The 22,345-nt window shown below is 35.7% G+C and overlaps 3 protein-coding genes across 3 annotated transcripts in view; 2 read left to right on the top strand and 1 right to left on the bottom strand.

The window, feature by feature from the left end:
* The window catches only part of LOC126972157 (origin recognition complex subunit 1), a 12,418-nt gene extending 10,559 nt beyond the window's left edge, over positions 1-1,859 (top strand). Inside the window, exon 9 of the mRNA XM_050818758.1 lies at positions 391-1,859. Coding sequence (XP_050674715.1) covers positions 391-648 — 258 coding nt within the window. The 3' untranslated portion in view covers positions 649-1,859. The remainder of the gene's footprint in view (positions 1-390) is intronic.
* On the bottom strand, positions 1,787-22,345 carry LOC126972163 (Bardet-Biedl syndrome 2 protein-like). The gene is made up of 9 exons (XM_050818765.1): positions 22,271-22,345; positions 21,456-21,652; positions 18,549-18,750; positions 17,520-17,755; positions 16,215-16,400; positions 14,741-15,118; positions 10,831-10,994; positions 8,780-8,928; positions 1,787-1,975 (listed from the first exon to the last, which is right to left on the bottom strand). Exons 3-9 carry the CDS (start codon positions 18,634-18,636, stop codon positions 1,869-1,871), a joined length of 1,308 nt encoding a protein of 435 aa, XP_050674722.1. The 5' UTR covers positions 18,637-18,750; positions 21,456-21,652; positions 22,271-22,345; the 3' UTR covers positions 1,787-1,868.
* LOC126972181 (SUMO-activating enzyme subunit 1) lies at positions 11,956-13,120 on the top strand. The gene has a single exon (XM_050818809.1). It carries the CDS (start codon positions 12,050-12,052, stop codon positions 13,067-13,069), a length of 1,020 nt encoding a protein of 339 aa, XP_050674766.1. The 5' UTR covers positions 11,956-12,049; the 3' UTR covers positions 13,070-13,120.

Genomic DNA, 22,345 nt, shown 5'->3' with positions numbered 1-22,345 from the left:
AGGCTCCTTTGCACAGGATGCCGGCTATATACTAGTGGGAGGCTCCTTTGCACAGGATGCCGGCTATATACCAGTGGGAGGCTCCTTTGCACAGGATGCCGGCTATATACTAATGGGAGGCTCCTTTGCACAGGATGCCGGCTAGATACCAGTGGGAGGGTCCTTTGCACAGGATGCCGGCTAGATTATGGGTACCACAACGGCGGCTATTTCTGCCGTGAAGCAGTAATGTGTAAACATTACTGTGTTTATTGGCGTATGAATTACCATCAGCTGAACATCCTGCTCGTCTCGTCCCTTATTTTCATAAAAAAAAATATCTTAATGACAAACTCAATTTTATTAATTTTGCAATGGATTTGCGCATATAAAGCAAATAATATTTGACAGGTTGAAAGAACAGGTTCGGAAGAGACAACGCTAACCCGCGCCTTAATGACCGCGGCAGCAATAGTCGCACTAGACGGCCGTCCCTACCGCAGCGCGCCCAATATCCGGGCTCCGACACCGTCTCAGGCCTTCGCCATTTGCTCTCGATTAGCCGCCGACAACCTATTGCTGCTGCACCCCAAACCCTCAGAACCGAGGCTCCTACTGGTCTGCACAGCGGACGATGTCCATTATGGCACAAGGCAGATTACAGTTTAAATTATTGACAATTTGTGTTGTAAACACTTTTTAGTTTTAAGAATTCTGAAACAACATGCCGTCGCTAAAACTGCGACTAACCGTGAGGAAAAATTCAAAAACAGAGTTTCGTTCTCGGCAATTCCTCCTCCAAAAAGTAACCAATCGTAATTTTGGAAACTAACTGGAAAGGATATATTCTATGTCGAGCTAATTTGATTTTTTCGCCTATTGTTGTCGGATTTGTATACATGTCCGTCTGTCTACGGCCTGTATGGTTAAGCCGTTTGACAGTTATTTATGTACCATAAACGAAAAAAAGTTAAACACAGAGACTCAGCTGATAATGATGACATTGAACTTATTTCAAAATAATTTTGATCTAAAGTAAGACCAAGGAGAAAAGCGTCAAATACATTTGGAGGGTAAAATGGTTTCCTATTAAATAGCCACTTTCCTTTGCGATCTTATTTGCCATGTGGACTTTCAATGAGCGTGCGAGCCCGCTGAAACGGCGCTTTCAATAATGCAGAAATTATGGGCCTCGAAAGTCCATGTCGCGGAGGATAATGATTAAGTATTTATATTACCTATGCACCTCACGCGGTGACGTCACTCCGAGGACAAGGTTTACAAAAATAATTATCCACATAAATTCTTAAAAATATTGTTATGAATTTAGTAAAAACAATATTATGCACGTATTATGTATGAATTTGTAGAAATTCGTACAGTGGCTTAACTACTTGGAAAACAAAGAACAGTTATAGTGAACTCAATGCAACAATCAACTAGGTCCATATGAAATAAATTTATCTACCTTAATTCATAAGAATTTCTATATCTACAGAATTTTATCTATTTTTTTAAAATATTTTGTATTTGTGTAAAAGTGACATAAGCGTTTTTTTTTAATTAATATGAATTTAGATAGTAAGATTGACATATTAATATTAATGATAATATATTATTATAAATATTGACATAATATAAGATTAATGATTGAATGACGTTTGCGTTATATTTTAATTCTAAATAATCTTAAATTAGGGATCGCTTATCATAAAACAAAATCTGAAAGTAATAGAAACTGTCTGAAGGTAATAAAACTCTACTTTGTAAGACTAAATTATAAGTAATTTAATATGTTTAACCGGTGATTTCAATCAATTGACCTTATAATTAAACAATAATTATTATGTAACAGTGATGAATAAATTATTTTCTAATTATATTTTTTTTTATTTTACAATTTCTCCCACTCGCAATATTTTTATGAGTGCGTCGGTATTGCCATCTTGCACGGCTGTCCTGCACGCCGAAACTACAGCTTTGCTATACTTGCCAACTGAAAAAAAATAGAAATAAAACTATTGTGTTATTGTAATAAAGTGTATGTACATATGTATATATCACTATTAAATAATGTATTATGTAACAATAGTCTTTCGTTTCATCATCAACCGGAAGACGTCCAATGCTGGACAAAGGCCTCCCCCCAAAGATTTACACGACGATCGAACCTGCGCTGCCCTCGTCCAAAGTATTCCGGCGATCTTGACTAGATCGTCGGCGGTCCATCTTGTGGGGAGCCTACCAACACTGCATCTTCCGGTACGTAGTCGCCATTCGAGGACTTTACTGCCCCAATGGCCTGGCCTGGCCTTCTTTTGTTTACTGTACTGCAAATGCAATGCAATTAAATAATGACATAGCATTCCATTTTAGAATTTTATCTACACCCATGCTTTAAATCCTCTATTAAAGATTCTGAACCGGTTAGCTTATTGCCAACATTAAAACACCCAATGTTCTAATAACCATTACGTCACCCAAAAGAGTGTTGTAATGTTGTACTGAATTTCATAACAACACTCCTATGTTTTTTTTAATCCCTTCATGCGCAAAGAGTTTCAACATACAGCCACATTCTTATTGCTCGATGCGCGGTATCTGTATGAATTTCAAAAAAAGAACATTTTCGTTTACGCGCGCTGTAAAAAAAAAAGTAGGTTATTCGAATCGCCGCCATTTTTCTTCGATATTTTTATTGTTTTCTTTACAAAAAATGAGCGATTCATTTTAAACGCTGCAAAAGAACATATATTCGAGTGAATTTTAATTATTGCACTATACAAAATGTAAATTACTACTAAAATAAATAATTGTTTCATTAATACTTATTTTATTTGTATATAATCAGTAACGAATGATATTAGGTTACTACTAGGACTGGTGTTTTAATGTTAGCAGTAAGCTAACTGTTCCAGAATCTTTTATCTTTTAGAGGATTCATATTCTGGGTGTAGATAGTCTTGTATGCAACTGTTGATAATTAGGTATTAAAACACTCATTTTATTTTTATTTATTTATTTTACATTTTTTGGAAAACTTACAGCTAGGTTAAAAAATATAAGTTACATACATAATTACAGAAGGACAATTAAAAGTTTTCACAGATAGAAATCGATATATGATGTAAGAGTTAAGTGGACAACAAATACGAAAATTATATAAAATGATAAAGAGACAAAAATAAATAAACAAAATAACTCAAATTTACAATTACACCTGATTGAAAAAGTTCTCGGTAAGGAGCTGTTTTACCTGCTTAATTGGAGTGGTGAACAAATCCAGGTCTAATATCTTAGACGAGTCATTGAAAGACCGACCAGCCCGCAGTAGATAACTATTTTGTCTATAATTAGTTCTAGCTCCGGGAACATGCAGGCAGCATGGTCTCCGGAGTGAAGCAAACGGAACCTGAAGACCAATGCGCGCGAGCAGTTCAGGACAGTCGACCGAACCCCTCGCTATATTAATTAAGTAAATGAGATCGGCTATACGTCTCCTCTCTTCCAATGGCAGAATATGGAATTTTTGACAGCGCTGATTGTAGTTCGGAAGATATGCTTTTATTTTAAATTGAAGATGACGCAGAAACCGTTTTTGTAACGCTTCAATACGTCTATTGTATATATTGTAGACGGGGTTCCACACTTGTGAGGCGTATTCTAAGTGACTTCTAACATATGCACAGTATAATATTTTTATGGCTTTAATGGATTTAAATTCTGAAGACATACGTAAAATAAAACCTAAGGATTTCGATGCCTTACATATGATCGAGTTAATGTGATCGTCAAAAATTAATTTATTATCAAATACAATTCCTAGGTCGCGAATCGAGTGGACTCTTTTTAGAAACGAATATTTTAATCTATAATTGAATGTGATGGGAGTAGATTTTCTAGTATATGAAGTTATATAACATTTATTAACATTTAAATCTAATTTATTTTCTAAGCAATAATTTTCAAATCTATCGAGATCATCCTGAAGGTGTTGTGCACATTCAAGTGATCTGATAGGAGATAGTATCTTCATATCGTCAGCATATAATAATATTTTTGAATTAAGAAAGCATGAAGAAATATCGTTTATAAATATATTAAAAAGAAGGGGACCTAGAAGTGATCCTTGAGGAACTCCTGATGGGATCAGGATTGTTGATGATGCGTAGCCTTGTAGTACGACGGTCTGGCATCTGTTTTGTATATATGATGTAAACCATCTGAACAGATTACCACGTATACCAACAGACTGCAACTTACGCAGTAATAGTAAGTGGTCAATTCTATCGAAACATTTACTGTAATCCGTATATATGACATCAACTTGTGAAGGTTCTGACATATGGACAGCCAGATAGTCGCTACAAATAATAAGGTTTGAAACAGTGGATCGTCCTTTCAAGAAACCATGTTACTCCGAGCTAAAAGTGTGTTTTAAGCAATCATATAATTGCTTATAAACAACTCTCTCTAAAATTTTGGCAAATAAGCATAATTTAGATATAGGTCTATAATTTGTAACTATATCTTTAGGGCCTTTTTAGTGTATCGGAGTAATGAAAGCCGTTTTCCAAATTTTAGGTACCACTCCCTCTGATAGAGAGCGTTTGAACAACAAGGTGAGGGGAATGACAAGACTCCTGGCACAATTTACAACAAACACTGCAGGGATGTTATCTGGGCCAGCAGATTTGGCTAGATTGAGTGATTTTAATAATTTATACAATTCCTGGGGCAAAATTTCAACATCATGAATATCTGCTGTAAAATTGTTATTTGCAATTTCATGTGAAGAGTAGTCATTATAATTATTATCTAGGAAATTGGAATAGAAGTAATCATTAAACATATTGCAAATGTCTTCCCCATGGTCTGAGGAGCGCTCCCCAAAGCGTAAAACCGCAGGCAATGAGCTATTGTGGTTTTTAGATTTTATGTATGACCAAAAAGCTCTTGGGTTTGTGCAGATATTTTTTTCTATACTGGAAATATAATCTGAGAACATGTTCTTTTCTAAGGCTTTACCACGTTCCCTGAGAGTTATAAAGGAATTGAAGTCTGATCTGTTACCGTACATCTTGTATTTAAAATGGAATTTGTATTTCTCTTTTAGAATTTTAATGAGTGGCTTTTTATACCAAGGAGGATATTTACGTGACGGGGTAATTATTTTTGAGGGTATATACTGATTTTTTAAGTCATTTAAGATGCCATAGAAAAAGGTCACCGCTTGTTCAAGGGATCTATAGGAATGGGATAGTTCGAGATGCCAATCAATTACACTCAGCTTTGATATAATTGAGTCATAATCACCCGAATTATATAAAAACTTTGTATAGGGTCGAGGTCTTAAAGTATGAAGCTGCACAAAGTCGGCTAAAATGCAGAGAGCTGGGTGATGCTGGTCTTCAGGTACTAGGGGGTTAGGACAGGACGAGACAAATACTTCACTATTACAAAAAATTAAATCTAATATTCTGTCATTTACGTTAGGTATGTGGTTATATTGCGATAAGTTACTTAAATTAATATTATCAAAAAATTCTACTTGGTGTGGGCCTTGTACATTAAAAACAGTATAGGACGAATTTTCATTACATTGATTCCACCTTAGGTTCGGCATATTGAAATCTCCTAGTAATATAAACTTATTGTATGGGTTATTTAAAACAAGATCGGTAAGGTGTTCCGAAAAGGATATTAATTGTACAGGTAATGAGTTACCTGAAATTTGGTTACAAAAATAAGCAGTACATAAATGCAATTTATACTTAATTACAGGCTTACGGCATTGCAATGTCAGCGTCACCCATATATCTTCAACATTCGAGCACCAGTCACTGCGACATTCGGAAGCCAGCTCTCTTATTACCGCGATTAATACCCCACCCCCCAAAGTTTGCTTGGTCTTACCATAGTTACGGTCACGTCTATAAACAACGTAGCGATCATCAAAGAGTTCACTGTCATGCACTCCATCAATTAACCAAGTTTCTGTCAAACACACAATATTATAAGTATTTAAGCAAATGTTTCGATAGAAAGCCGATGTTTTAGTACGTAAACCACGTACGTTTTGATAGTAGATTTTGACCATCATTATAACAAATATTGCATAGGTACAGAATAGTTAGAAAATTAAATGACAGAATAAAGCGCAAGAAACAGTCCATAAAACCACAAAAATATAAGTAATAAAATAAAGAAACTAATTTAATTAAATCATTAGTGTCTACTATAGGCACAATGGGAGAAAAGCAGAGATGTAAGGCTGGCCGACCAAAAAAATACGATATTTTTTGCAATTTGAGGGAAAATCTGCACGTGCGCATGGCACGTAAGTAAGCATAGTAATGTACTGCTGGCAAATCGGCCCTTCTGAAACTTACAATACGATTAAAGGGATTATTAGTAGAAAAAATCACAAGCTGAAACTTTATAAAACTATAGCTTACAACTAATTTGATTATGAAATCTTTTTGAGATCTGATTCTGATGCAATTGATATAATATGAGAAGTAGGGTTTTTTCGAGCAAATATTTTGCACCCCTTGACCCAGATGTAGGAAAAATCCCGCTCCTTACCTAGCCTCTTTGCTTTATTTAAGAGCATCTTATTTGTATACGTGAGGTGATCGTTCACGTAAACCCTGTTTACACCCTGTAGGCCCAGGTCGGTGGGTATCAATGTACGCTTCTTTGCTGCAGCAACGAAGTCATCTTTTAGGTATCTGTTATGCACCGAAACTATAATGTTCTTATTATGCTTGTCATTGCGCATAGGGACTCTTGAAATGTAGTTTATTTGCTCATTGGGGATGATGCATCCAATATGGCTCCCTAGTTTGTCAAAGACCTCAAAGAGATTTTCAGATGGACGCATAGGGACACCCTTTATTTCTATATTGTTCATCCTAGATCGTTGCTCCGTTTCATGCATAGAGATTTCAAGATTCGCAAACCGCTGTTGCAACGCTTGAACGTCTTCCTTAGCCTTTATTAAACCTTTCACTTCTTTGTTGACCTCCGTGGAACTACATGTTAGAGACTCCACTGAATTCTGGGCAAACTCTAAAGAAGTCTTCACTTCGCAAAGCTCTGGTTTTAGTAGCTTTAGCTCGGCAATGTCTGCTTTCATGTTTTTGATATCTGCGATATCAGCCTGTATAGCTTTGATGCTAGCGATTAGCGACGGAAGGGATTCCATCTGAGCAGACAGGCGCTTCAACTCGACGGTAATGCTGTCAATATCAGCTGGTGTAGGTGATTTGGGGAGCAGCGGTTGCTTTTCGGTTGAAGATGGGAGGGGGCTGGCAGCTCCGGCACTCCTACAATTCACGCACTTCCAACTGTTTCTTCTACCTTCACCCAGCTTACGGTAGCCACCCTCGGTGATACCAGCACAAGGAAAGTCAAAACGCCCATGACATAAGGAGCATTGGAATCATGTGATACTATTATCACACTCGGCTTCGCCTCGTGAGATAAATCCACATTGGTGTTTTAATACCCCTTATTACACAACAGTTGCATAAGTAACTATTAACCAACGAAACCATATTCCAATACAGGGCTATGTTTCACAAGCCGCGATCGTTGACAGCTGACTTATTTCTATTATAGTACTTTGTATTACCATTGCCAATATAACAACAAAAAATCAAGATGGTGAATTTGCAAAATAGCCAGTATGGAAATAAAAAAAAAATGCTAAAGTATTGAATGAGAAGGTAAGTAAGTAATAAGTTAAGACTTAACATCTTATGTCTCAAGGTGACGAGCGCAGTTGTAGTGCCGCTCAGAATTTTTGGGGTTTTTCAAGAATCCTGAGCGGCAATGCATTGTAATAGGCAGGGCGTATCAATTACGATCTGCTGAACGTCCTTTTCGTCTCGTCATAAAAAAAAAGTAAGATAGTTTCACATTTTTTTCGATTGTCTATGGAAGAATTCCGCCTGCTTTGCAATAAAGGTGTACTGAATTTATTTCTTAAAATGAATTTTTATGTTTGCTTTTTCAGCTCTCACTTCCGCTTAGCAGATTAGATAATTTATACGTCTAGTCTAGTAGTCTAGAGCCTCTCGCAATTAGGCAGCGCATGAAAACAGGCCAGGTTTATTATTTAAGTGTGCATGACAGCTACGTCTTACACTCACGATTTCTTAGTCACTTTGTTTAAGTGTACGTGCGTTACTGAAAATATAAGTTAACAGTTCGCCGCTAAACTCCACCTACGATCGGTACGATTCCTACATTGATACACTTTCATTTATAATTATTATGTTGATATGTTAAGGCAGGATGATTATAAAAATAATGTAAGTAGGATACCTGGAAATAAATTTTTACACATTTAAATCCATATTTGGAAGTTCCAATACCTCCATTTTCATTATTAGTGAGTCAAATTCAAATATTTTTATTCAAAATAGGATGTGACTACACTTAACACTGAAAGTCAAAAAAACTACCACCCATTCCAAAATGAATGCCTCAGGCTTGAGAAGAATGGGCGCAACAAACAGCGGTTTTTTTATCAAAATGTTTACAAAGTAATATTGTACAATAATCAATCACAATCTGTGGTATCATTAAGAGAGTCATTTATGCTATACCCTTTACCACACAAACTTTTTTAAATTCTGTTTCCTTCCTATAAAAAATATTTAAAAGGAAAAGATACACAAGACACTTTTACGTTTTTCGGCTTGGCCAGAAGGTATAGCTGGTGATTGAAAAAAAATCTCAAAAAGATTTAACCAAAAAAAATATAACACAGTAATACTGAGCGTCTCACCTCGAAGACGGGCAGCTTGCTTTAGAATATTGTGAAGGTTTTTGAGTGAGGATACCGTCTGCTCCTGTGACGACCGACGCACGTAGCAACTTGTCAGCAACTCCTCGTTTAACAATATCACTTCTTTGTAACGACTAAGCATCACTTTTCTATAAAAAAAAACATATTTTATATAATTAATTTAGTTGGGAAATTTTGTTGCTCAAGAAACTTCTCTCCACAACTTTTTATTGCTAAGGCAAGAAAATTATTGGTCTTTTGAGAAATCTTAGGTACAATAGGACCTATTTTTAGTATGAATATTATTCTTAGTAAATTCTATTCGAACACATCAAACTTGGGACTCAAACTTGGGAGCAAAATCGAGTTTCGTTTATTTTGTTCAAAACGATTTTTTCATAAGAACTTATTTCTTATTCAAAAAAAGTATGAATTTTCTTCTATTCTATCTTAATGTGTTTAGCTGTACAAGCGCAGGAGCCGTGCCGCTATGTATAATAAATTTCTATTTTTAGTCAGAACAACCTCGAGTCTCAAGTTGTGTAAAATATTTATTAGGTATATGCCGTTCGTCCCATTATCTTAATATATATAAATTACGTGACACGTTGTTTGTGCGCGATGGAGTCTTAAACTAATAAACGGATTTTAATGGGGATTATTTCATGGAGTGCAATTTGGTCCAACTTGAGAGATAGGATAGTATTTATTTCGATATGTGACCCATAATTATTTGATTTTCAATATTTGTTTTGTATGGAAATATTTTCTATGAGAGGATTTAGTGACGCACGGTTTGTCAGTTCCACTGTGAAACAATTTCATTATAACAACAAGGAGCATTTTTTACGAAATTATTCTTGATGTTTTGAAATATAATTGGCAAATTCCTATAAAACAGTATTTTTTGACACACGTCAAATATAGTAAAGGAATATACACGGATATGCAATAAAATGCGGATTCACCACTTATACTAAAATAAGCCCCTTACATAAATTGTTAAAGTAAAAAGAACATTATATTTTAAATGTTCTCAAAAACATTTAGAATCCCTGATTTATTTATTCTACTAGTAAACTAATGTTATCGCCCAGAACTGGCGATCCGATGGCGGATAACTAGCATCGGCTGTGCAGCGACTCAAACGAATAAGGGTGATACGAACAGCACACCGCTGTTCTTTAACTGATTTCTAATGAAATAGGTTGAGAGACGTTCACTAAGTGGACATAATTACAAATTAACTTTTTTATTATTATTATTATTTTTATTAAAATAAGGGACGAGACGAGCATAACGTTCAGCTGATGGTAATTGGTACGTTCTGCCAATTACAATGCAGTGCCGCTCAGGATTCTTGAAAAACCACAAAAATTCTGAGCGGCACTAGAATTATGCTCGTCACCTTAAGACATAAGATGTTAAGTGTCATTTGCCCAGGAATTTCACTAGCTACGGCGCCCTTCAGACCGAAAGACAGTAATGCTTACACATTACTGCTTCACGGCAGAAATAGGCGCCGTTGTGGTACCCATAATCTAGCCGGCATCCTGTGCAAAAGAGGCTCCCACTGGTAGATAATCCATAACAATAATAAAATATTAAAACAAATGGGGGTATTTATACCACAAGGTCAATTGTAACGTAACAACCGACCCCGATAAAACTGTTACAATTGTACCTGGATAGCCATATTGGAAAAATTGGAAAAAATCTGTAATGGAAACGAAACAAATGGCCAAAGGATATCATATAAGATTCTCAAATTATGGTATTTAGAACTGTATGAAACATGCATTATTATAAAATCAATGTAACAATGAATTAGCCTAATTATAAGTTCTTACGGTGGGCTCTTCAATTTTGAATTAAGTGTAGTTAGTACACGTCTGACTCACACATTACACATTAGTTACCGAAATATTGCCAATGTTACTATTTACCCTCGTTACTATTGTCCCCGGTCGAGCCTACCTATATATATTCGCAATTATATATATTACCAACACATTGATAGCAGTGCTCTAGAGATTAAAATAAACTCATACATATCATACGAAGCAGCGTCAATAGCAGCTGGTAATAAAGCTGTTATAAGTTGAGCTTTCTCAGCAGACTCCGCCGCAAGTCGCGATCTTGTCTCGCCTACTTCAGACGAAATTTGAATTTCTTCTTGTAATAATTTTTCTGTGTCCGGGAAATTTGCTGTTGACTGAATAAAAATATATATGATTATAAATTTAGCTAGGACTTAACAAACAAACAAAACAGAGTACTTCGAAAATTTACAGTTTAAACTTTATTACCTAATAAAAATACAATTCTAAAAATATACCTAAGGGCTGACATTAGAAATTCGTATCACGAATTTGGTGTTGGTAATTTTAATTGTATTGAGATTCTTCGTTTTGTTTTAAATTTGCGTTTGACGTTATGTACAACGGAACTAATTTTTCAAATTTATAGTAAAAAAAAAAAATGTGACGGTATAACGGAATGTTTTTCAACATTTTGTTATGACCGCCTTTCATGGAGCTAATAAAAGTTATAAAAAATATTTATTTATTATAATAAAATATTTTTTGTTTTATTTCTAAATTATTACAATGACCATTTTTTAACATTACACTGTGACAGAAGCTAAGCTGTCGACCAAGGTCTGATACTAGTCTGCCCAACCACTAGACTTAGAGTATTTTAAAAAAGCCGGAGGGCGGGATCTGCCGTTCCCGCAGCTCCAAAGACGCGCAGACCCGAATTAGTCTCAAAAACTTATTGTATAATAACATTGTTCCACAGCAATCTGCAAATAGCTTGCTAAACATGTTCAAAAGTAACCTATTAAAACCTCTAAATAAAAATAAAACAAAATAAATAATAATAAAACCCCCAAAGCGTGGAAAGGACTATCCACGCTTTGGGGGTTTAAGGGGGTATATCTCTCCTTTTTCCCCTTCTCTCTAAATAAGGATGCGAGTTTCTAATGTAGACCCCAACATAAAATAAAGTGATTACTGAACTGTGTGAAATAAAAATTAGTAATAATAAAAGACTATACTTAAAGATCTTAATTACCAGGTCATAAAATTAAAAAAAGCCAACTGACAGTGACAACCGTACTGTGTTAATCGAAGTGACTTCTTCTTAGTTTTGTCAGTTGTCAGTTGTCACTTGTCACTTCATAGTCATACTGATTCTTGTGCTTGGCTTGCCGTTTGAGGCTTCTATTTTCTAATTATTGCTAACACGAAACATTATTAAATAAATATGGTTGAAAATAACGACATGGAGTTATCGGAAGCTGAGGCTGAACAATACGACCGTCAAATTCGTTTATGGGGATTAGAATCTCAAAAAAGACTACGAGCTTCGAAAGTTCTCATCATCGGCTTAACCGGTCTCGGTGCTGAAATCGCAAAAAACATCATCCTTTCCGGTGTTAAGAGTGTGTGCTTGCTTGATAATGAAAAACTGCGAGAGACAGACCTATACTCTCAATTTTTATCTCCACCCGACAAAGTTGGCGAGAACAGAGCCGAAGCGTCATTACAACGAGCAAAAGCTCTGAATCCAATGGTAGAGGTGACGACAGAAACAAAATCAGTTGATGATTTACCAGACAGTTTCTTCACTCAGTTTGATATTGTTTGTGCAACTGGATTAAAACAAGAACAACTAGAACGAATAAACAACGCTTGTCGAGACAGCAACAAAAAGTTCCTTTGTGGCGATGTTTGGGGTGTGTTTGGTTATATGTTTGCTGACCTAGTTGATCACGAATATTCCGAAGAGATTGTTCAACACAAGGCTGTCAAAAGAGGTCCTGATGACACAGCGAAAAATCCCTGCGAGAAAGTTACAATTAATGTTAAGCGTCGTGCAATTTACGTACCTCTACAGAATGCTTTATCGGCAGATTGGTCTAAACCAGAGTTACGTTCGAGATTACGTCGTGGTGATCCATCATACTTTGTTATGAAAATCTTATTGCGCTTCCGAGATGAAAATAACAGAAACCCCAATCCATCTAAACGTAAAGCTGACACAGAAATACTGTTGCGGATGAGAGATGAAATAGTTAAAGAATTAAATCTACCTAATGGTTTTGTCAGTGATGCTCTGTTAACTGATGTATTTGGTATAGTATCGGGAGTGGCTGCAGTATTAGGAGGTGTGATAGCACAAGAGGTTGTTAAAGCTGTGAGTCAGAGAGAACCACCTCACAATAACATGTTTTTCTTTAATCCTATCAAATGTGTTGGATTTGTTGAATTATATGGTCAGTAATCATCTCATGATACATTATAATAAAGGTAATAAAGATTATTAATTAATAAATTATGTTTTTTAATGTGACTTAGACTGCTTTATATAGCAATGTGAATTTTTTATACATGCTGGGTATTACTGTTAAATTAAAGAAAGCTTAAGGCAAAGAGTAGTTGAGTGAGGTGAGAGCAATATATCTGTTTGTGACCTATCATTTTTTGTGTGTATGAAGGCCTTATAATTGCCATTAATGTCCCAGTGCATACTACTTGCACTTGTATCCTACTGAACTGCTTTTAATCATGTAATATTTTGAAGCAATAACAAATCTCATACCAATGGAATCTTTTAATTACAAAAAGTGTGAGATGAGTTAGACACCTAGTGGTAAGTGATAGATCCAGCCCCTAACAGTTGTACAGCCACTTGGGTATTATTAGTAAAACCTAAAGTTCTGAGCACCATTGTGAATGTGCTTGTGACTGGGACATAAAAGTTTCAGTCTCATTAGCCTACTCATTTAAGTAGCTATAGCATCCTTCAAACCACAGCATAAATAGTACTCACACACTAATGATTGGTGGCAGAAAAAGGTGTGACTGCTGAACAACTAGACAGTATTCAAAGCAAATATAATTTGTGTAGATGTGGGGGTGAGTTAGCATGCTGTGGTCTGAAAGACGATGTTGTGACAAACGACTGAGAAAGGAATGTTGAAATGGTTTGAACACATGGAGCGAATGACTTATCAAATATATAAGGCAAGTCAGTTGCAGGGGATCTTGTAGAACATTTGTTGACCAAATAGAAGACGTTTTGACAAAAGGTTAGGTCCAAAGCAACCAAAATTGGCGAGCATGGATGTATGTATGAGGTTTGTAAGGATAGAAGCAAGTCTCTGCCTACCCTGATGGGAACAAGGTGTGTGTGTGTGGAGGTGAGTTAAAATATCTCTTTCATAAAATATGGAAGAGAGAAGATTGCTGTGCCATGTTTTGTGACAATTATGTCAACAATAATTACTCTCCTTTTTATATTTTTTATAAAAACTACATTATTATGTTACTAAAATGTTCTGATGATTAAGTATATAATCTATTTGCTGAATCTACTAAACTCAACAAACTTAGGTTTATTGATTTAAATCATTGAGTTTTGGTGGTAAATATAACTTTGATATAACCTTTTTTTGAAGAGTGTTTTTATTTTGAATATTTTTTTTTATCTAAAAACTAGATTAAAATTTATTTTGATTTGATGAGTCTTGGTATAAACCTGCTTCATTAATTCACTAGCGAGCACACATTTTAGTTTATCTGTAACCTTTTTAAAAGCAGAATATAATATTTTTCAGTGTGTCTTCCATAAAAGAATTAATTTCTCAAATGAGTAGAATCTTGTAAAACTTTAGAAATTAAACATAATAGTGCTCTAAGGCCGAAGAATCATCTATGCTTCTTAATTTACCTCCAACCCAAAACTATGGTGTGTGTGTGCATTGTTCTCCCAAACAAATAGGCTGATTCTGATGTGGTTTATGTTTTTGATAAAATATATACTGCTTGTTTCATATTAAATTTGTACAGAACTATAAAACCACGTGAATACAATAATAATATTATTTTTACTGAAAAACAATATGTTATGACAAACATGGGAAAAAAATTATATGAAAAATAAAATACTGACCTGTAAATCGCTAATATTTAGGAAAACGGCCAAACTCTGTATCAAATCCCCAGCTAATCCAATGTTTGTTGTTGTGAGTGTGACCTGACCATCTACCTCAAAGTCAAAATCCAAGCGAGATCTATCTCTAAGACACACAAAACTAAGGTGGAGTTCCTTAGCATCTTCAATTTCTAATTTGACCTCGTCATCCAGTAGAAAGTTCTGGTTAATCCAAATAAGGATTCTTTGAACCCTCTCGGTGATTCGAAATGAAACATAGCTATCATGTTTGAGGGCAGTAGCAGTATGCAACAGTTTATACATTGAAAATCTCGGTAGATGTTTCGTGAGCTCAAATATATGGAATTGTTCACTGTCAGGATATCCTATAAGCGCCTGTAAAATAAACGAATGTTAGTACTTTTCTAAATAAATCGCAATAAGAAAACAAGGAACTTGGTCCCACATAAACCTGGAATCTTTACCCTATACTTCCTTCCAGGGTGGAAACACCCTGGAAGGAAGTAATTCAATAAAAGTATTTCAATATAAAATAGGTACCTAAAAATATTGGTAAATCACCTAATAAAGGAAGCCATACAAAGGATTTCGTGTCATTCCCCAAATCCCAGTAATCTTACCAGTTGAAGTTAACCAATCTTTTTACTGGGAATTTTTTGTTCCTATCAGACTTATTGGTAGTAAGACTTCACTGGTGTTATTTTTTCCGCACTAGTTTCACTTTATCAAAATTTATTAAACATAGATCTCGTAATTGATAGTACCCTTATTAAGTCTCTACATCTTCTAGAGTGCTCAGAGTTGTTCAGGTAGATACCGAAGCCGAATTCCACCACTAGACATTACGTAACAATGGGAAATTCCACCCGCATCCTGTTGACGTCTAGCATTCTATGACCACGCGTTTCGCCAATGATGGTCTGCCGTCTTGCCTCGCACAGCCAGTTTGTGGAATCAATTACTGTTTGCAGTTTTCCGAACCGATACAACTCGGGAACCTTCAAGCATAAAGCATACTCCTACCTTAAAGGTCGGCAACGCATCTCTTGACCCCTGGTTTTGCGGATTTCCACGGTTGCCTCACCTCTTCTCATCATGTGAATCTCTTGCCTGTTTACCCCCTCTTATTATAGATTGTAGATTTTGCCCTAAATGGATGAAACACCTTCTAGATCTGATATATACTTATTATAATACTTATAAGAGGTTGATATTACGCTCCTGTGATTCCTCTGGTGTTGCAAGAGAATGTGGGCGGCGGTGATCACTTAATACCAGGTGATCTGTACGCTCGTTTGTCCTCCTTGTCCATAAAAAAAGAGGTTCCCTTCTCAAGGACACTGTCGACTTAACATAGTATGGATAGGCAACTAACTCAATACTAAAAGATCCATAAGGGTTGCAGTGTCAAGGTTAAGTTATGTCCTTGTAGCCTACACAACGCGTCACTGAGTAGGTGTATAAAATATACCTTGATATGTATATCAACAGGGACGTCTCTAGGCGGCTTCATCGGTATGAAAAGAATTGATCTGAGGCTTCCCTGAGGAGGATGTCTTGCTATTGTCTCCCCTGTCTCAAACACGCCTTCACCAAAAACTAACGCTGCACGGACAACAGTTTCGTTGTTCGTTGATATTGCTAACTGGATACAGCACTAAAATTTTGATTTTAAGATTAATTGAGAATAATTTCTTTCGTCTGCTGATAAGTTTATTTTAAGTAGCACATGAACCTTCCCAGTATTTAGTAATAAGTCTGTAATACGATGTCTATTTTTAATCTATTTATTCAACATTTCAACCACCCGGAATGCATAATGCAACAAACCCATTTGGGTTTTTTGTACTCTATATATTGATATAGAGATAAAGATTTCTACCATATCGGTGGCGATTATTGAGTTTCGAGTATGACAAACTGTCGTGTGTGACTTTAATTAATTTTATTCTCGACCACTCGACTTTATATTCGTGCGCTCGAAAGCTCAAAATTCTCTCGAGGTCTATAGAGCGTATCTACTTAAACTTTGATCAGACTTTATTTATCTAAAGATTAGCTGAGTGTAAGCTTAGCATAATCTTTGATTTAGTTTATAAAGTCATTTGACAGCTGAAATTAAGCTGAGCTTAAGCTAAGACAGCCCAATGCATAAGTCAAGTTCTAGTTTTATCACATTCAGCTATGTTTTACGTAAATCTAAGTACGCTCTATAGATCTCCCTTAGGCCTTAGGGACCTTCAAGCATAGAGCATACTAACAACATTAATGGCCGGCATTGCATCTTTTGACCCCCTGGAGTAGCGGATGTCCAAGGGCGGTTGCCTCACCACGTTCCATCACGTGAGCCTATGTATATAAAAACAAAAGTAATAGTACAATACGATACAAGTGCGCAAATTAGGTCGTTCCCGCACGAGCGAAGCGAGTTCAGAATGACCTACGTGCGCACGAGTATCGTATACTATTTTTCCCATTAAATTGCGCAAAGTTGGACCACTATAGTTATTTTCAAACATTCCCGCACACTCACCACATTCCCTACTCGTGCGCACGTATGTCATCCTGCACTCGCTTCGCTCGTGCGGGAAAGACCTACTTTGCGCACTTGTATCGTATACTATTTTTCCTATTAAATTGCGTAAAGTTCGACCACTTTAATTATTTTCAAACATTCCCGCAGGCTAGTGGGAAAGTGGTACATTGCAAATGCAAATGCATGCGCAAAATCGAACTTTGCGCACGATAATAGGAAAATATTTTTATTGCTATTTACTTCGTCAGTATCCGGTTGAACAGCCAATTGCAGCCTAGTATTTGTCGGCATCGCACAAGATGGTCGCTCGATGACGTCGGCATCGGACGCTGCGTTCGCCTCGTAATGCTGAAGTTCCACCAACAGAGCCTGCTTCTTATTCAATAGTTCAGTTATAGCCAATCGGTCCTCTTCGCACTTGAGCTTCTTCGTGCTGTTGAAACTTGACGATTCTTGATATGGTGCGTACCCAAATACTGTCAAGTTAATAAAATACTTTAATTTAGTCTTCCATTGACGGGCGTTACGTTTTTTGACGCCATTTGTAAGACCTACTCTTTCATTCGGCCAATCGTATCGGTCACATGCACTCGCTCTCTTTCGCCGTTGTTGATTATAATATTTGGATCCGCCATAATAGATACGTATTGACTCAGATAATGTCACTGCTATGGCAGAAATCAAGTGGTCGTTCCACCATTAAATCCCGCAATAAATAATTAATGTACTTAAATATTTTCTCTCAGCATTTTTTTTTCCTCTTTAAGTGTTCCAAAAACTGTTTAGTCTGCCCCCAATTTATAATACATCTTTTATGAACTCCTTTTCAAGTGGTAGGCGTGAGGTAGCAAAGGCATGTGTTACATTATTAACTCTTTTGTATGACGTCAGATGGCAGTGGTCAGTTTTCAAACATTTTTCTCAATCCCAAATTTCAGTGATTATGCGATACTGTCAAGTACAATCCGAGTCTAAGAAGTTTCAATGGTGCTTTCTTGCCAGAGATTACCATTTTTATGTATTGCAAAGATAGAAATCTTTGGCGAAATTTCTTGAAATGGAGTCGATTATCATTCTTCCTCACTCACACCCTATTGCTATCTATAGGTATTAGGTACTCACCAAACGAATGGCATAAAATCTTTAAGTCAATCGCAGAGCAGACTTTCAGGCGAAAGCGTAAAATTGACCTTAACAGTATTGACTAGACATATAGGATAAACCTAGAGATAATTTATAACTTAATTCATGTAGGTAGGTATTACGCACCTTCGCCTCTCTCAGAAATACATATCAAGTCCGGTACACCAAGAGATCGGTAGTCGGCCAGCAACATGGCAGCAGCATTCGCTCGCATCTGCACTCGTCTAATGACGCGACCGGCCCCGTCACGCCAGTCCACACGACCGTTCGTCCAACAACACGCTAGGCACTCGCCGGACCATTGCACTGCTATTGCGTTCTGTTTGGACTGCATATTTCACATATTAATCTACTTAAGAAAACCTTGAATTAAACGTAAATTTACTTCTATCTACTTGCAGCATTCATATCGGCAAATCATACATGCACGACTCTGATGCATCTTTTTTCTAACGTGAAAAAGTATTCTTCTTCAGATTCGGTAAAAGGCCAATTTGGCCCAGACGTTATGATAGACTCATATGAGGTCAGAAATGCAAATTGTGTAGAAACGACCGTTTAAATTTCGCTTTTTGTGAACGACGGGGCTTAGCTACAACATGCTAACGTTGACACTCGCAAAGATTAATCTCTCCGCCTAACTAAAGACTAAGTTATACTTGACTAATGGTCAGAAGTTAACGCCAGTGTTTGAAGCTTAAAATCATTTACAATATTGAGAAAATGAAATTAAAATTTATATCATCATACCAGCGAGAAGACGATAAATGCAGGACAAAGTTCTCCCGAAAGATCTCCATGACGATCTTATTAAAATTTTATATGGCATACTTCGACTCTAAAATTAACCTACAATAATTTAATTTTGTATTATTATTTAGTTAATAGGCTAGTGTAATGAAATGAAATGAAATGATTTATTTGTATGAATCGTGGTAACATAGTTGTTAACAATTAATTGGTGTACAGCACAATTTGCCAATATATCGGCATACAAATATTTGATTGTCTATATTGGAATTTTTATATTTATACGTCACTAATAAACATTACATAGTTTTAATTATAATATAATATTAAATAAACATTAGTTTGTAGGTACCTCTCAAAAAATTACATTTAATACTATTATTTTTGGCTAAAGAATTCTTTTAAACTATAAAAGCATTTATTTATTAGCCATAATTTTAATTTTTTATGCATTAATGTTTTAGGCATCTCTCTAATATTCTTTGGAAGGTGGTTAAATACCCTAATACACATAACATTTGCGTTATTTTGAAGAAGCGCTGTTCTACAGTATGGCATCAGAAGGCGAATTGGATCTCTTAATCCTAATATGGAATAGTCCTTTGCTGGTTTAAAAAGTTCACCATGTTTTTAATGAACATACAAATTTCTAATATATATAGACCAGTAAGCGTTAACAGATGGTGCTTTTTGAATAATGGTCTACACGATTCTAGAGGACTGACATTACATAAAGCTCTTATACATTTTTTGTGCCAGAAAAAACATTTGAAATATTAGTGGAGTTTCCCCATAGTATTAACCCGTTCCGTAAAACTGACGCAATATAACCGTGGTATGCAGTAAGTGCAGCATTAAAGGATACAGTTTGTCTGAGCCTTCTTAAAGCGAAGACGAACTTATTTATTTTGCCTGCCACTGTATCACATTGAGCTTTCCAGTTACAATTGCAATCTAATCTAAGGTCTAAAATTTTTATTGTGTTTGTTTCTTTAATCGTTTGGTCAGTGTGTGTTATATTTAAAGATTTCTGTATTGTTTTATAATTAGAAAATTTAGAACTACCTTCATGAATTCACTTTATTTCTTATCACAAAACCAAAGCTAAATTCAGTTAAGTATTAAACCTCGTGAGTGGTTGTTCCGTACTAAAGTGGTTTATGCAAAATACATATCGGTGATAATTCGTTCAAATACACGTATAAATAATCAAAATATAATAATCTCACTATTGTCACAGCCAATCCAAAAATGTATGTGAACGTCGAAATCGTGTGTTGATGCATGTATTCAATATTTAGTGTTAGAATCACTCGTAATTTATTTGTGATAACGTTTATTGTTGAAGCACGGAGTACTTTTAAAAATCAAGGTAACACAGATTTATTTCAATAAAATTTTTACAAACTTTTCCTAACTCGGAGATCGGAGACACCAATACGATAGGAGTGTTTACCTATATGTTTATTCACTGATTTTAAAGGTTTGCCCACAATATATGTTGTTAGTCGCTTATGTATTATTTCACTGCACTTGTTTTTAATTGAGAAATTTATGCTATTTGATTTTTAGTATACAATAAATACGGATTCAATGTTTACAGTGGCTCGCTCACTCGCTCGCTGTAATTGTGAATCATTTAAATAGAGCAATAGTGAATAGATACTGCTTACTTGCTATACGTATACACGTTATAGTATTTTATGAGAAATTTGACGTGATAGACATGCCGCTCACGACTCTTAATTATACCAAAAATTGTGAGCGTTATCGCTATTGCGCTCGTCACTTAAAGAAGTAAGATGTTAATTCTTCAAAGCCCAATAAGTTCACTAGGCACGGTTCCCTTCAAACCGCTTGCACATAACTGCTTCACGATATAAATTCATCGTTGTATTACTCATCTATTTCGTAGCCGATACCATGTCCAAATAGGCCTCCCACTGGTGAAACCTCTTTCCACTTGTTAAGGCTAGGCTCTCTCAGTTAAATGACATTTTGACGAGTTTTTACAACTAAACGAATTATCCTGTCAAATAGAAATTTAAATATATGTATTTTCAAAACTTTGTCTGTCCAATGCCAAAACTGAAAACACGATATTTGTTCGATGTTTTATTAAAATAAAAAACGATGCTTTATCGGCTTGAGAACTACATCTTTCTTAAAAAAATACTAGCACATAGGAAGACGCTTAATGATCCGATACCTAAGGCAAATAATTTATGTAGTTCGTAGTATATTAGTTAGTAATTTATCAAACAAGAATGGTAAAAAAATTACCTTAACGCGCCACAACCTGATTCCTTCTTCATAAATCCCGATTGTTCCGTTTGCTAAGCCGTATGCGAATCTGACATCTGATACTGGCGACAGGCAGAGAATGGGACCCGTTTCCGGAAGCTCAATTATAAACTGGTTGTTTTTCAAAACCCTTATGAAGGAGTCTTCACAGCCAATCAGTAGCTACAAGTTAAAACCTACGTAATAAAACCAGTACGTCATCTAATGTATAAAATTCTCGTGTCATGGTGTTAAACATTGAACTCCTCCGTAACGGCTTGACCGATTCTCTCTGAGAATCGGACAACATCTATTTTTCATCCCCCTAAATGTTAAGGGTGGTGAAATTTTTATTTTTTTTTGATATATTTTTTTAAATTTGTTTGATTATGAGTCAGCATTAAAAATACATACAACTTCAAATTTTCACCCATCTACGATCAACAGTTACTTTTGTATCGCGATTTTAATATCGGCAATACAACGTTTGCTGGGTCAGCTAGTATCTATATAATAAAATAAACTATTAATATGTACTTATTACAAATTAATTCCATCAGAAATAACTTATCCTTTTTGGCGAATATCTAGCTTTCTGATTCGTAGATACATGAAAACTCAGCAGGGTCTACTACGGTCTTATTTAGACGCTTACGTAGAATTTTAGAGCAAAAGTAGATAGAAAAACCAACCAAGTTAAATTAAAAATATGTATATATCTCGATTAGCGCAGCATCAATATTGTTATTGGAGAGGCTTGGAGATTATTTACAGAGGCAAATAAAGGTCACAGTAATATCTGTACTAATACTAACCTCACTCTCGCCATCTTTATCAAAGTCGAATGGTACAACAGCGGTAACTTTTCCGCTGACCACATTCCAGAATAC

This window comes from Leptidea sinapis, chromosome 25 (assembly GCF_905404315.1).
Source record: "Leptidea sinapis chromosome 25, ilLepSina1.1, whole genome shotgun sequence".
Lineage (NCBI taxonomy): Eukaryota > Metazoa > Arthropoda > Insecta > Lepidoptera > Pieridae > Leptidea > Leptidea sinapis.
This window is presented reverse-complemented; position numbering and strand designations above follow the sequence as displayed.